The sequence below is a fragment of the Bombus flavifrons genome, chromosome 8, assembly GCF_040668555.2.
Source record: "Bombus flavifrons isolate JBK064 chromosome 8, iyBomFlav1_principal, whole genome shotgun sequence".
Taxonomy (NCBI): Eukaryota; Metazoa; Arthropoda; class Insecta; order Hymenoptera; family Apidae; genus Bombus; species Bombus flavifrons.
In genome coordinates, this window is record NC_138449.1 from 16,149,641 (window position 1) to 16,163,612 (window position 13,972).

General features: G+C 30.7%; 4 protein-coding genes across 4 annotated transcripts; 3 read left to right on the plus strand and 1 right to left on the minus strand.

Moving 5' to 3' along the window:
- The first annotated feature begins 31 nt into the window (after positions 1-31).
- Positions 32-3,802, plus strand: LOC138182904 (uncharacterized). Its single transcript, XM_069119289.1, is given in 6 exon segments — positions 32-88; positions 91-111; positions 308-498; positions 1,653-1,999; positions 2,071-2,810; positions 3,058-3,802. Coding segments are annotated over 6 exon segments (1,638 nt in total). The 3' UTR covers positions 3,340-3,802.
- A 1,048-nt stretch (positions 3,803-4,850) lies between these two features.
- Positions 4,851-6,580, minus strand: Fkbp39 (FK506-binding protein 39kD). The gene is made up of 4 exons (XM_069119286.1): positions 6,436-6,580; positions 6,167-6,256; positions 5,095-5,995; positions 4,851-5,020 (listed from the first exon to the last, which is right to left on the minus strand). The coding sequence occupies exons 1-4, from the start codon at positions 6,443-6,445 to the stop codon at positions 4,939-4,941; spliced, it is 1,083 nt and encodes a 360-aa protein (XP_068975387.1). The 5' UTR covers positions 6,446-6,580; the 3' UTR covers positions 4,851-4,938.
- Positions 6,581-6,842: 262 nt separating this feature from the next.
- Mfap1 (Microfibril-associated protein 1) lies at positions 6,843-8,912 on the plus strand. The gene is made up of 4 exons (XM_069119285.1): positions 6,843-7,156; positions 7,324-8,000; positions 8,077-8,246; positions 8,325-8,912. The coding sequence occupies exons 1-4, from the start codon at positions 7,060-7,062 to the stop codon at positions 8,758-8,760; spliced, it is 1,380 nt and encodes a 459-aa protein (XP_068975386.1). The 5' UTR covers positions 6,843-7,059; the 3' UTR covers positions 8,761-8,912.
- A 380-nt stretch (positions 8,913-9,292) lies between these two features.
- Sec3 (exocyst complex component Sec3) lies at positions 9,293-13,827 on the plus strand. The gene is made up of 12 exons (XM_069119284.1): positions 9,293-9,922; positions 10,021-10,569; positions 10,751-10,905; positions 10,987-11,214; positions 11,331-11,567; positions 11,636-11,876; positions 11,953-12,170; positions 12,238-12,428; positions 12,513-12,880; positions 12,977-13,122; positions 13,202-13,396; positions 13,468-13,827. Exons 2-12 carry the CDS (start codon positions 10,122-10,124, stop codon positions 13,618-13,620), a joined length of 2,580 nt encoding a protein of 859 aa, XP_068975385.1. The 5' UTR covers positions 9,293-9,922; positions 10,021-10,121; the 3' UTR covers positions 13,621-13,827.
- The last annotated feature ends 145 nt before the right edge of the window (positions 13,828-13,972 follow it).

The window sequence follows — 13,972 nt, forward strand, 5'->3', positions numbered from 1 at the left end:
ATTAGCCCGCGGACGATTATTCTAAAAAAGCATGCAACGGTGGTTACTGGCCCTAGATGAACCTGCATCTAATCCATGCGGTAACACCGTCATCAGCCACGAACCATCCGGGTACGAATACATAAATTCGTACGCAATTTATACCCGTATGGCATATTCAATTATTTTTGAAAGTCATAGTTGTTTATTTGTATTAATCTTAATAGCTTCTATTGATGGCACCGTTAAAAGTACATACAAGAATGTGATAGTTTTTTAAGACTTCGTGGGAATTTCATATAGGTGGTACTAGGTTGGATCGTAACAGGGGATGCTGGAACGCGGGAAGTTTTGTTCCAGTGCCGCAATCGCAACGGCCTTGGCAGTTTCAGGTGGGAACCAAACTAGCTCTGACAGTGAAACTACTAAATTGTCTTTATATGCGGCGAATGAGCGATTCACTTGCAATCCTGACAATCTGTACGCGGTACCACGAATTGGTTTACATGAGATAGAATGGTAAGTGAAACTTCTTCTTTTATCATTGCAATAATTTATAAATTAACGTTAAATATTATATATATATATATATATATATATGTCGGAGATGAAAGGACATCGGAGTCTTCCCTTTGGAACCCCGGGAAAATCCCTTAACACCGTAATCTAGATTCTATCATAGGCGTAATTAAACAATTGTCGTCTTTCGATCCGATTGTATTTGTTCAAGATTTGTGATAATGAGCTTGGGCTCGAGGCGATAGCCAGTCGCCGAACGTAGCCGCGGTCACGGGATGAACGTTTTGCCTAACAAAGGTATGAAGTAATTCTATAGCTCTCCTTAAAAGAAATATCTCTGGCGACACACGACAGTAAACATTCCAACGGTCTCTGTCCCGTGGCCACACGCAGTTCCTATTCTTCGAGAAAGATGATTGCCAGATGTCGATGTCTCTCCACAGTACGTGACCAGCTAGCCCGAGGGCCGTTATAAACACTAATATCTAGTTACCTAAAGCCCTTCGAACAGATAAACAGTCCTTGTCCCAACTACGGGAAGACAGGGGAGATCTATTTCTTTCAACGAACGGCGTCTCCCACTAGCAACTTTCCCTCGAGGGCGGCTAGCATCTTTTCTAACCACCGATATGGAGATTGACCAATTAGCAGCAACGTTAATTTCCCATACTTTCTGAACGAAGACTATCCTCGACGAATCCGATGATCTCGTGTCCTTAGACACACCCCATCATAGTTTTCCTCTGCAGCATCATCGCGACGAAAAGTCATTCTCTCGCGAGATCGTATTAGCGACTTACTTAGCGTCTGTACGCTCGGTGGATATTCCCCGTTTTAACAAAGAGTCCGACTTAGATTTTGCGGGCACGTTCATCCATCACCCCGTTGACCGCGGATTCGTTATTGAACCTAGGGTCATTATCATTAGTTTCTCGAGTGTCTAATTGCCACGGTTGCTTGTCCAATTCTATAATAATCGTATCTGCACTAGTCAATGTCTTCTGTATTGCTTATCGACAATGCGTAAACCAAACGACGATTCGCTTCACGCCCCTAATCCTAATTCCAATGTAAACCCGACATATATATAATAAATAACTTTTTAATTAAATATTTTGAAATACTGATATAAAGTAGAAAAAATTATTCTTCAGGATAGAGGCTGACTCGCTAGAGGCTGATGTTTCAAGATTCGTAGCCGGATCGTCAACAGTAACAACGACCACAACGCGAAATAATCTAAAAAAATGTTGCCGAACTTCGACCAGTTCCGGTTACTCCAGCCATTCTCCGCCATTGTCGGCTGGTTCATATTCTTGTTACACATCAGCAGTCTCCGGTCAGAGTCTTTTTCGAGGAATACCTTTAACAATGAAGGATCAATTCAGCGGAGGTCTTGCTGTAATTCATGAGAGCGAGTCAATTCCACGTCCTATTTGGCCGACTGCATTTCCCAATCCGCGCGAACTCTATCAGAGCGAAGAAAATCCCGAATATGATAGTAAGCAAATAGATTCTTTTTTTCTTTTAATGTCTTATAAAAACAGTAAAACATGTTGCGGTTTATAATAGCTTTGTACACATGTTACGGATGCAGTTGCGCATATACCTATTCATATTGCGATTGGGATTATGAAAAATCTGCAAGTATATCAGCACATGATGTCCTCCTTGAATTATCTCAAACACTAAACTCTGTGATAGAAGGCAAAAATGCTATGACACCAGAAGAGATTTTGCACAATATCTCGTATAAAGTGGCCCAAGGAATTGGTTTGAAAGGAGGACTTTATGAGTACGTTTACCATAATTCCTCTTTTTTACCAAGCAAACGATCGTTCTTAAACGACAAGAATTCGTGTCTGTTAAGTAGCAATAAAAACTCGTCGTCAAAAATCAATCCAGTAAACTCAAAACTTTACGATAATACACGACACCTTTATCTGCACAATCCATGGTACACTTGCTTATGCACTTGTGAACATACTCACAGATTTTTGTCGTCTTCTAAAAATGACAAACAAACCAAGACGCACGATGGATCAGAAAACAAAGAAAATCCACCTGTTATACTTTTGATGGATAATCATTGTCAAAGAACAAATTCAGAATTAACACTGCAGAACAATAAAAACACACTTGAGTCGCACGTTTGCAAATGCTCAAATCGTTCAATTGCTCTCGATAAAAAAACGAAAAACATATACTTGAATCGTTGTATTAGAAGTGATACGAAAGAAGCGATCAATATTAATGAAGAAAACAAACAGGACCGGGATAAAGTTATTTCTAACGAACCAGAATACTCTATGGTAAGTCTATGTGAAATACTTCTGAGCTATAAATTTAACGCATATTGTATAATCTTTTAACCGACTTCTTTATTCGATGCACAAATCGTTACAAATAGATCTAACTCTTTAGAGATAAAAGCAATTACTGCCATATAATAGATTCATTACCTGTAATGTATATTCCTTTTTGCACATAATAACGTTAGGAGCAAATAACAGTATTCACAATGTCAATGTAACCAACGTATCAAGACTGATGTTTCAGCAGTTGGAGTGCAGTGACGGTGATTCATTCAACAAAGGTAGAATCTTCTCATCCAACAGAAATAATTGGGATTATCGTGTGCGAGGATTTGCCGAAGACTTAGATTTCACGCTCGATGTTTCACGAGCGGAACGCTTAGGTCGTGTAATTGCAAAAGCAAAACGAAAACGACAATGGTGCAGAGCTCTGACCGCCTTCTTCGGACTAGTCTTCTTTGTTTTAAGTGTCGTCATTGTTTCCTTATCCGTAACAAAAGGACGTAAAGTATTTGGAAGCATGTAATTCGATTTATAAATCATAACAACTTAATCAGAGTACTTTCGTAACTCTAGTAAAAATACTGACTGACACTTGCTTTATTTGCTTTTAGTACCTTATATTGTTAAGCTAAAATAATAGGATCTAAATCCTGTTAGCAATATATGGCTGTGACCATGTTTTCTTATGTATGAATATTAATATGCAATGTATATCCAGATAAAGTAATATTAAGTAATATAACTAAGATAAACGATAAGACATGAAAATTATATGATTAAAAATTTAGTTAAATGAATAAAGAAAATTAAATTTATAAGAGTTTAGCTGATTTTTCCTTAATAGCATAATTATCTGCATTTTTTAAATTCATTTTTACTTAAAAATAAAATTATTAAAGATATATTAGGTATTTTAATGAAGGAAACATTGGTTTGGATATAGAACATTATTTTAATTGTTAAAGTCAACCATTGCGCATGTTTTCACGGACGTGAGTATACAGTATACGTATAACACAACTAACGTTAAATAAAATTCGATAATTTGAAATATAGTAAAAAATAATACATCCAAAATTTAAGTTTTTATAAAAATATTATTCTTTTATGCATAAAATAATAGAATAAATTGTTATGAACTTAAATACTTAATACTTGATCGTATGATATAAAGGTTATATCCCTCCGTATATTCAAATTACCTCAATTATTTACTTGCTCGATTATTTTGAGTAATAGAAAGAAAAATACATTTGTTTGACTTAAGGTACGAATTCAATTTTTATTTACGTTAATGATGTGAAAGTAGCTGTATAGAAAAATATAATTTTTAAGTTAATCAGTAGTTTAGTATATAATAACCTGCATTGTTCCAGATTTTATTCTAAATTGGCTTAAAATGGTATGTATACCATGTGTAGCTATACCAATATTACTCATTATATGGAGATTCTTGATACAGCCATTATTTATAAAATGGTGGCAGTTCAGAAATAAACAAATAGAATTAACAAATAATGAACAACCCCCGCAACTTGTAAAGGAATGTAAAAATGGAGTTTGTACATTATCATGGACAAAAAATCAAGACGAAAATTCGATGAAAAAGCATTGAAATGAAACTTATCTATAAACACAATTATTCCTAATATAATTTATTGTATAATATTAAACTTTATATTTGTTTACAACTTTTTAAATAACCATAAGTATATTATGCATATACATAATATACATCTTGTGCAAAATATTTATTATATTTAGAATGTTCTTATTATTACGCGAAATTCATGGGAGATTTAAAAAATTTGTTCAAATTATTGTGTTACCTATATAAAAGATAATAAAATTTTATCCTCTTCTGCTTTTCTCGCAAATCTATTACTAATAATAATTACTGATACTAATACTAGAAACAAATAGCTTGTCATCTTGTATATCAATAACAAATAGTTATATGAAAATGTAATTTTACTTTGTATTCCAACATGGTTATTTATGTATTCTTATGTTGTATTTTCAAGAAAATTGAAGTTTTGTAAGATAATGAAAAAGGGTATTACATTTATTAGTTTAAAATACATTATACATCACTTAACAATACTTAAATATTCGTAAAAGTTTAATGTACATTCCGAAGTTCCACTTCAAATATCAGTGTACTATTACCAGGAATAACAGGTGGTGAGCCTTTTGCTCCATACCTATAACAAACATGTAAAACGTAATATGAGTAATATATTTAAATTTAGTTCACACATAAATGAATAATACATACGCCATAGCTGGAGGTATTGTGATCTGTCGTTTTCCTCCTACTTTCATTCCCTGAATACCAACATCCCATCCTTTAATTACTTCACCTTTCCCAAGCCTGAATTTAAAACCAGCTCCTTGTGTTGTTGCATCAAATTTCTTTCCATTTTGCAAACGACCCACATAATATACAGAAACCAATTTTCCGCTTTTGGCAAGAACACCATTACCGACTTTCAATTCTTTTATTTGCACTCCACCTTCCACTACCCTTGTTTTCTGATCACTTTGGGTATTTATTTCATTTTGTTGCTGTTCCCTTTTATCTTTTTTTTGCTTTGCCTCTTTTCCATTTAGTATTTTCTTTTTGTGTTGTTGTTGTTGTTTATTTCTTTTATCTTTCTGTTGAGGCTTTACTTTCTCTTCCTCTTCCTCATCCTCTTTATCTTCTTCTTCACCTTCCTCATCGTCATCTTCATCTTCATCTTCATTTAATAGTGATTCTTCATCTCCTTCTTCAGAATCATCAGAATCATTTTCTTCATTCATGCCATCTAGTTCTATATCCTCATCAGAAGATTCTGCTTCAATTTCTTGTTTAAGACGCTTAGTATTTTTTTCATTCTTTAAGGTATCTATAGCTTTTCTTTTTGATTGTTTGTCAACCAACTGTGGTACCTGCTCTTCTTCTTCTTCTTCTTCTTCTCCTTCTACATCCTCTAGCTCATCCAAGTCCAAATCTTCATCAGGTATTAAATAACCAGTTAAATGTACATGACCGTGGCCATGACATATAAATGCTATTGTAGTTCCCTCATGAAAATTTAAATCAAGTGGTACTTGCCACGTTGAGCTCTTTCTTAAATTGCATAACAAATAACTGGTACCTTCATAGTATAACATCACTTGTACCACACCGTCATCTATAATAAATAAAGTATAAAATGACATACTATTATTATTTAGAAATATAACAAATTTCAATTTTCCAATTACTTATTTAAGATTTGAATAACATGCTAGATTATTATTCAAATTTTAAAACGATTATTTATAAATTTAAATTTAGCATAAGACGAATTTATTAATATTACCGGCTTTTTGAAGATTTAAACTAGCCATTGATACATGGAATGATTTTTCAACGGTCTGTGTATATCGTTTATTTGGTTCTAGTATTAAACCTAAAAAAAAACAGATTATAAAATTATTATTAATATTTATACAAATTCCTTTTCGTAAAATATTGTTTTCATAAGGAGCAACCGTTTTTCGAAACCACATGGCGACACCATTTTAAAACACTTTATACCGGTAAATTTTGGAAAACCATCAGATACATCTTAACCGTGATTATACTTACCCCAAAACATTTTGTCTGTGTAACTTTTGACTCTTATTCCAGTAAAATGAAATATCAATTATAAAAACTTTCTATTTCTTACATTCAAATACAGATACCAAGTACCCTTTACGACCTCGCGCCAACTACTAATGAACAACTAAAAGACTTCATACAGCGCCATTACCTACAAATCAATTTCTGTCACGAACTAATTTTTTTTGTAGATTCAACACCATATTTTAATAACAGCGATTAAAACTTGATGGATTTTAGAACATTTTTTATCCTTGAAATTCTTAACTTAATAAATAACAATTCTTACTGATAAGATCACTTTTTCACTAAAATATTTTTACTTAATTTTTGTACTTAAAATAATATTTCGTAATTTCATTACGATCATGTTACGAGCGGTACGACATAGAGTTTAGCAGCGATTTACAGTTTACAGTCATAGAATCATATGCATTTTTGGCATGGCCTTAAAGAGTGGTCGATAGCACATCTATATAATATATATTTTTAAGTGTAAAATGTTTGACCACGGTTAGGTGTGTTTGTCTATTATTGGCAAGACATAGATAGAGTATAATTTATAATATCTTTAGACTGCTTGGAAAATTTATGTTGTGAATTAGCAAAATGATGATGGATTATTTCGTTACAAATAATTCTTTGGCACCTGCGCCAATGGGAATTCAGAGTACTGCTGGTGCCGTACCTGTAAAAAATGATAAAGGTTAGTAATTAAATATTATAATTAATATTTAACTAACTATAATAATTATCTTCCTCTTTCTTCTAAAAATAGTAACAATAATATAGAGATAAATAGTAACAACAGTTGTTTCTGTGAATTATGTCTTAAGTGTTACAATACCTAAAAAATTTTGTTTGAATTTATAGGTGAACTTTCTATGAAAAAAGTAAAGGTACATCGTTATGTCTCTGGTAAACGACCTGATTATGCACCAGCTGCTAGCTCAGAAGAAGAGTCTGAAGAAGAAGATTTCTTAGAAAGGCGTGTACATAAAAGTTATGAAGAAAATGAAATTTCTATAGATACCCCTACACATTCGCAAGTGAAAATATGTGATGAAGATGATCCACGTATAAGAAGATTGACGCGTTTAGAAAAGCAGAAGGAATCTAATACAGAAATTCGTGCAGAGAGACATAGACACATACATGAACCAGAATTAATTGAAGTTGAGCCTGAAAGAACTCGGGAAAGGATAAAGTTAGAAAGTTCAGATTCGTCAGAAGATGAAGAATTATCAGATTCTGAAATTGAGAGAAGACGAGAAGCATTAAAACAACGGGTTTTATCAAAAAAAGAAAATGAAGAAGAATTAATTCATGGAGAAGAAGATGAGAGGTCAGGTGATACCTCAGAAGAAAGTTCAGAATATGAAGAATATACAGATTCAGAGGAAGAAACTGGACCAAGATTGAAGCCAGTTTTTGTACGTAAGAAAGACAGAATTACGGTAATGGAAAAAGAAAAAGAAGCAATGAAACAAAAACAAGCGGAAATTGAAGCTAAAAAGTTAGCAGAAGAGCGGAAACGACAAACATTACGGGTAAATCTAATTATATGACTAGCGAATAAATCAATAATTAATAGTGATTATCTCCTTTATTCTATTTATTACATAGATGGTAGAAGAAGCAATAAGAAAAGAAGCACAAGTAGGTAAAACCACCAGTGAGCATGAAGGAAAACTTGAAGATGTTTGTACAGATGATGAGAATGATGAAGTTGAGTATGAAGCTTGGAAATTGCGAGAATTAAAAAGAATTAAACGTGATCGTGAAGAAAGAGAACAGTATGTATCGTTATTACAATAACAATTATTTGATACATATAAAAATTTTTATAATATTTTTCAAAACATTTCTTATAGACTTGAAAAAGAACGACTTGAAGTTGAACGAATACGCAACATGACAGAAGAAGAGCGGAGACAAGAAGCGCGCTTAAATCCAAAAGTCATTACAAATAAAGCAGCCAAAGGAAAATATAAGTTTCTACAAAAATATTATCATCGTGGAGCTTTCTACTTAGATAAAGAGGATAATATATTCAAGCGAGATTTCTCTGGTGCAACTTTGGAGGATCATTTTGATAAAACGATTTTACCCAAAGTTATGCAAGTGAAAAACTTTGGACGCAGTGGTAGAACTAAATATACTCATCTAGTTGATCAAGATACTACTCAATTTGATTCACCATGGATCTCAGAAACAGCACAAAATTTAAAATTCCACAATAATCAAGCTGCTGGAATGAAGCAAGTATTCGAACGACCATCATTAAAAAAAAGAAAAAATGAAAATTAATCAGGATACGTTAAGAATTTTATATTATATTAGAATTAGTAACATATTGTAAAATTGTTTTATTCAAACCAAATTTTTTTTTATTAATTGGGGCTTTTGAATACCTTAAATATGTAACAATGTATAAATACAACTCTTAGTATATCTTATAATCTTGATTTATTTTTTACATATCAAGGTTTTTAAAGCATGTTTCTTATTTATACTCATGAAAATGTTTTATTTTTCCAACAATAATTACTTTTGAAGGTAACATGATAATATTTGTATCATCAATAACAGTTAATTTCCTGAGGAAAATATTATATAATTGTTAAATAATTCTAACAAAGATGAAGTATTAGTTATTATTAATAATACTCAGGAATTGGCTCTTTTAGAATATATTTGCTAATTTGACTATATTCACTATGTTATATTTGTCTAAATAAAAAATATACATTATCACAAATAATAACAGTTACCTATGGCAAAATATGTTTAGATCGTTAAGTTATTTTTACATATATGATTTTTTATGTATAATGATGCACAAGATTTTTATTACAATTCAAATATATTGACCAGGATTTAATATCTGTAACTTTCATAAATATAGTTTAAAACCAAGAAATCTGAAATAATACGTTAAATATCCATTTAATGTCATGTTGATCAATAAACATTTAAAATAACTTCTAAAATGATTAAACATTCTGTTACCAAGTATTGCATCACCAACAAATTCTAATCTCTAATAACATTCAGTAATATTATTCGGTGTATATGAAGGATGTATAAAGGCCTAAGACATTTAACTCATTTATTTTAAATTTATGTTTTTCAATTAGGCTAACGTGCGATTTAGTTTCGAGCATTGAAATACAAACCTCTGCATTTAATAAAACACATTTTGAACTTAGCTATGTACCTACTGTTGGTAGTTGGTAGTTGGTAATTGGTAGTTAGTAGAGGTTAGTACCAGGTATCTACCAGTTAGTACTTACATTTGTCAGTAAACTAAAAAACTGGCAAACAAGACATTGTATTTGACAGATTCGTAGACAAATCAAATGATTGACTTTGACATAAAATATGTAAAATTATATTCTGCCATAAATTTGTAACAAATAATAAATTATAAAAGATATGTGTCTGAAATTAAAGTGCACTAACCTAACAGGTATTAATTCTATAATAATATTTGAAAAATATTAAAGATGACTAAAGTTATATAATTTTGTAAAATTTTACACGATATTCTCAATTTGTTTATTACAGGCCTTTTAAATTAGCGAATTTACTTATAAATAACGTTTTAAAGTAATATTGCTTGTATATTATATAAACTCAAACTTCAACTTCAAACTTCAACTTCAGTTATGGCAGCAATAAGACATACATTACAAAGGGAAGTGTTTACACCTAGTGATGAAAAATTATTAAGCGTATGTTATGTCAGTAAAGCATATAGAAAAAAGAAAATGAGCTTTCTGTGCTTAACTACAACTACAGATTCACCTTCATCTTTACTTTTATACCAAGTAAAAAAGAATGATAAAAATGTATTTAAGAAGAAACAATCATGGCCTTTAAGCGATATTCAAATTGTGGATGGAGTTAAAAATGATTCTATGGATATAGAATTGCACATTGATAAAGTATATAAATGGTCAGTGACAACAGCACAAGAACGAAGGACATTTATAAGTAATTTATATACTTATTCTTGCAATTTAGCCCAAAGGCCACAATTTAAAAATATTCCAAAAGAATTGCTTATAGATCCCAGTTCATTAAAGGAAAGTGATAGTATTACTTTCACACCAGGTAAACATTATAGTTTGCTTGTAATTAGCTTATTATTTATTTATATTTTAAATAATATCTGTTTATATATATATGATTATTTGATATTACTAAGTTTATATGAATTTAAAGTTTAAATAGATATGTAATGTATAATATAGACAAAATAATTTCAGTTATCCTAACATTAAAATATTTTTAGAGCTGTTAACATCTCCCATTTCATCTGATTATCAACCTATTACTGAAAAAGAAGCTGCTGATTTAAAACAATTAATGGAGGATTGTGAATATGCAGTCTCTAATGCGGAACTTTTTATGGAAACCCTTTCTAAGGATCTTTCAATTCTTGATGGGGTAAAATTATAGTTTTAGTGAATTATAATTCTTATTAAGAGAAATCTCAATTCAGAGGGAATTTACTTTTTATTAATGCAGGAAAATGTACAGTCAGTTTTGGCATCAGAAGCCTGTGTAACTCAATTAATGAATAGTATAGAAGCAGCAATAACTGAAGCTTCTATTGTCGAATCTCGTCTTGCAGCCTATGATGAGGCCCTTGGTAGAATTAGGGAAGTTATGGCACGTGTAGGTCAAAAAAATCAGGCGATTCATACAGCTAATAATAATGCACGGCTTCTCTTAGATCAATTGAATACAGTAATAGTAAGTAATTTTTACTTTATTACATTTTACAACTTTTTTTTATTTGTATAAAATTTTTATTCTGTAATTATTTTAATTCCAATTCTTTAATAATAAAATAATTTTAATCCTGTAAGTCACAATTAGATATTTCTCCAACTCACCAACGTGTTTTGAGTGAAGCTGAGCTTCCAGGAGAAAAAGAAGAACTTAGCCAAGCAGGTGCTGCTCTATTAAAAGCAACAACAGCTCCTTTACCACCCGGACTTGATAAATTAAGTGCAGTAACAGAACAAAAAAGACGACTTGATAAACTTAGAGTAAAATTTTCTGTAATTGTTGCTAGACATTTAAATAATCTCTTCATACATTTGGTATGTATACCTATGAAAGTAATACAAAATTAAAATATCATTGATATTGAAGTATAATATTGTTATAGGGCAATGATGTTGGAGATATGTCTACATCAATGACAGATTTAATTCTTCCAACACATCAAGCAGTTCATCATGAACTTGAACCATATACAGAGCTAATGCAATTATTAAGAGCATTAGATAATAAGGCTTTTATACAGTTAACTAAAGTATATACAGATACAATGAGTAAACTATATAAAAGGGATTTAAAGCGATTTTTTGAGGAAGCAAAAAATAAACTAATTTGTAAACGCCTTCAAGGTATATATGTTATATTTTTTTCTTCGTTGTTAATAATAATAAATTTTCATTTTTTACAAGAATGTACATTTTTAAGCAAATACATCAAAGTCTAGTGGCCAAAAAGTAGAAGATTTACTGAATCCTGCACCTATTTGCTTATTAAGTGGTGAAACATGGGCACCAGTAGGGGAAGGAAATCTTTTAGACTCAGTACTTGATTGTCTGCTTTCTCAAATGCAACCGGTCTGTCTCGCAGAACAAGCATTCTGCATTTCGTTTCTACAATTAGATTCTGTTCTTTCTCCATCAAAAGTATGTAAATTGTTGTTACAGATTTATTACAATATTCAAAAACTAAGTATCTATCTAAATGTATTAGAGTAGTGAAATGGAAGAAACAGATAATGTTAGTAATGGAGCTGCAAGTCCTGGATCAGTGACTTCTACAGCAAGTAAAAAATTAGAAAGACAAGTAAATGAAGAAGTGCGTGCTACAATGGCGGCTATATTTCCATCGCTAGAAACTGAATTAAATAATTTTATTGCCTTCCTGGATAAAATCGATAGTTTGTAAGTATTTTATAAAATTTTTATTTCTACAATTAATTTTTGTTTAATTTGCTTACAGAATAATTAATGCAAAAAGTATTTCAGTTGGTGTATGTATGTCTTGGTACGTTTGTCACAACATGTTATGTCAGCACAAGACACTGGTTCATTTTTATCTATGACATTTGCTTCTGCTCTAATTCAAGTTAAAAGAGCATTTGATAAATTTATGCAAACACAATTACAATCAATTCTCTGTGATACTAAAGTTAATCGCAGAAATAAATGTGGTATTTTACCATATGTAGAGAATTTTGGACCATTTGCAAGAACGGCAGAAAAAATCTTTAAAAATTCAGATAGAAAAGTTGATCTTGAGAAGTGGTATACTAAATTAGTGAGTACAATGTTTGAAGCTATTGTCATTCATAGCAGAGAACATCATAAAACTCCACAAGAGGTTATTAAAATGGGTAAGATAAATCTATTAACTTTATACTTTAATTATGATTGTATGTGTTAATAATTAAAATTATTAGCGCTAAATAAATAATTGTGTTATATTTTAGAAAATTTTCACCATTTATATGATCTTCTATCACAATTAAAAATACCTATATTTGACCATGAACGAAAGGAAGCTAAACAAAAATATCAGGATGCTTTACGTGCATATGTTACACAATATTTTGGGAGACCTCTAGAAAAACTGAATGTTTGTGACTTAAATCTTTTTTCTTAGCTTTTCTATAGTATTTCTTTTAACTATTATAATGTATAATATATACTTACAGCTATTCTTTGAAGGCGTGCAAGCAAAAGTTGGTGCTGGAGTTAAAGAGTCTGAAGTTAGCTATCAAATGGCTTTTAGTAAACAAGAACTCAGACGTGTCGTAAAAGAATATCCCGCTCGAGAAGTTAAAAAAGGTTTAGAAAATTTGTACAGAAAGGTTGAGAAACATTTATGCGAAGAAGAAAATTTATTACAAGTAAATTAAAAATACGAATAATTTATTCATTTTTCTGTATTATATTTTATATTGTATAATTTTTTATTTAGGTTGTTTGGCGTGAAATGCAAGGTGAATTTATCGCGCAGTATATATACATAGAAGAGCTAATTCAAAGGTGTTATCCAGATAGTATGGTAACTCTTGAATTTACTATACAAGATATTTTAGAATTTTTTTCAGAAATAGCTCGATCTCATTGAAAAAAATTAATGATTTACTAGTTGTAAAATAAACGTTTCATAATATATATTAATATTTAAATTGAAATAACAATAACAAAATAATGTAATTTCTTGATAAGAAAATGTAAATACTTAATTTTCATAAGAATTATTTAGATTTTTGTTCAGTTTGAGTCTTGTGAAATAAGATAAATAAAACAAGCTTATTTATTTAATAAAATTCAATCTATATATATCTGGTATTTTTACTCTTAATAATTTTTACATTTCTTAAAAATGTAAGTTAAAATTTTTTGAATGTAGAGATATTAAAAATAGAGAAGATATATGTATCTTTTAAGGTAAATGTTAAGTTACTAAACTTTATTTG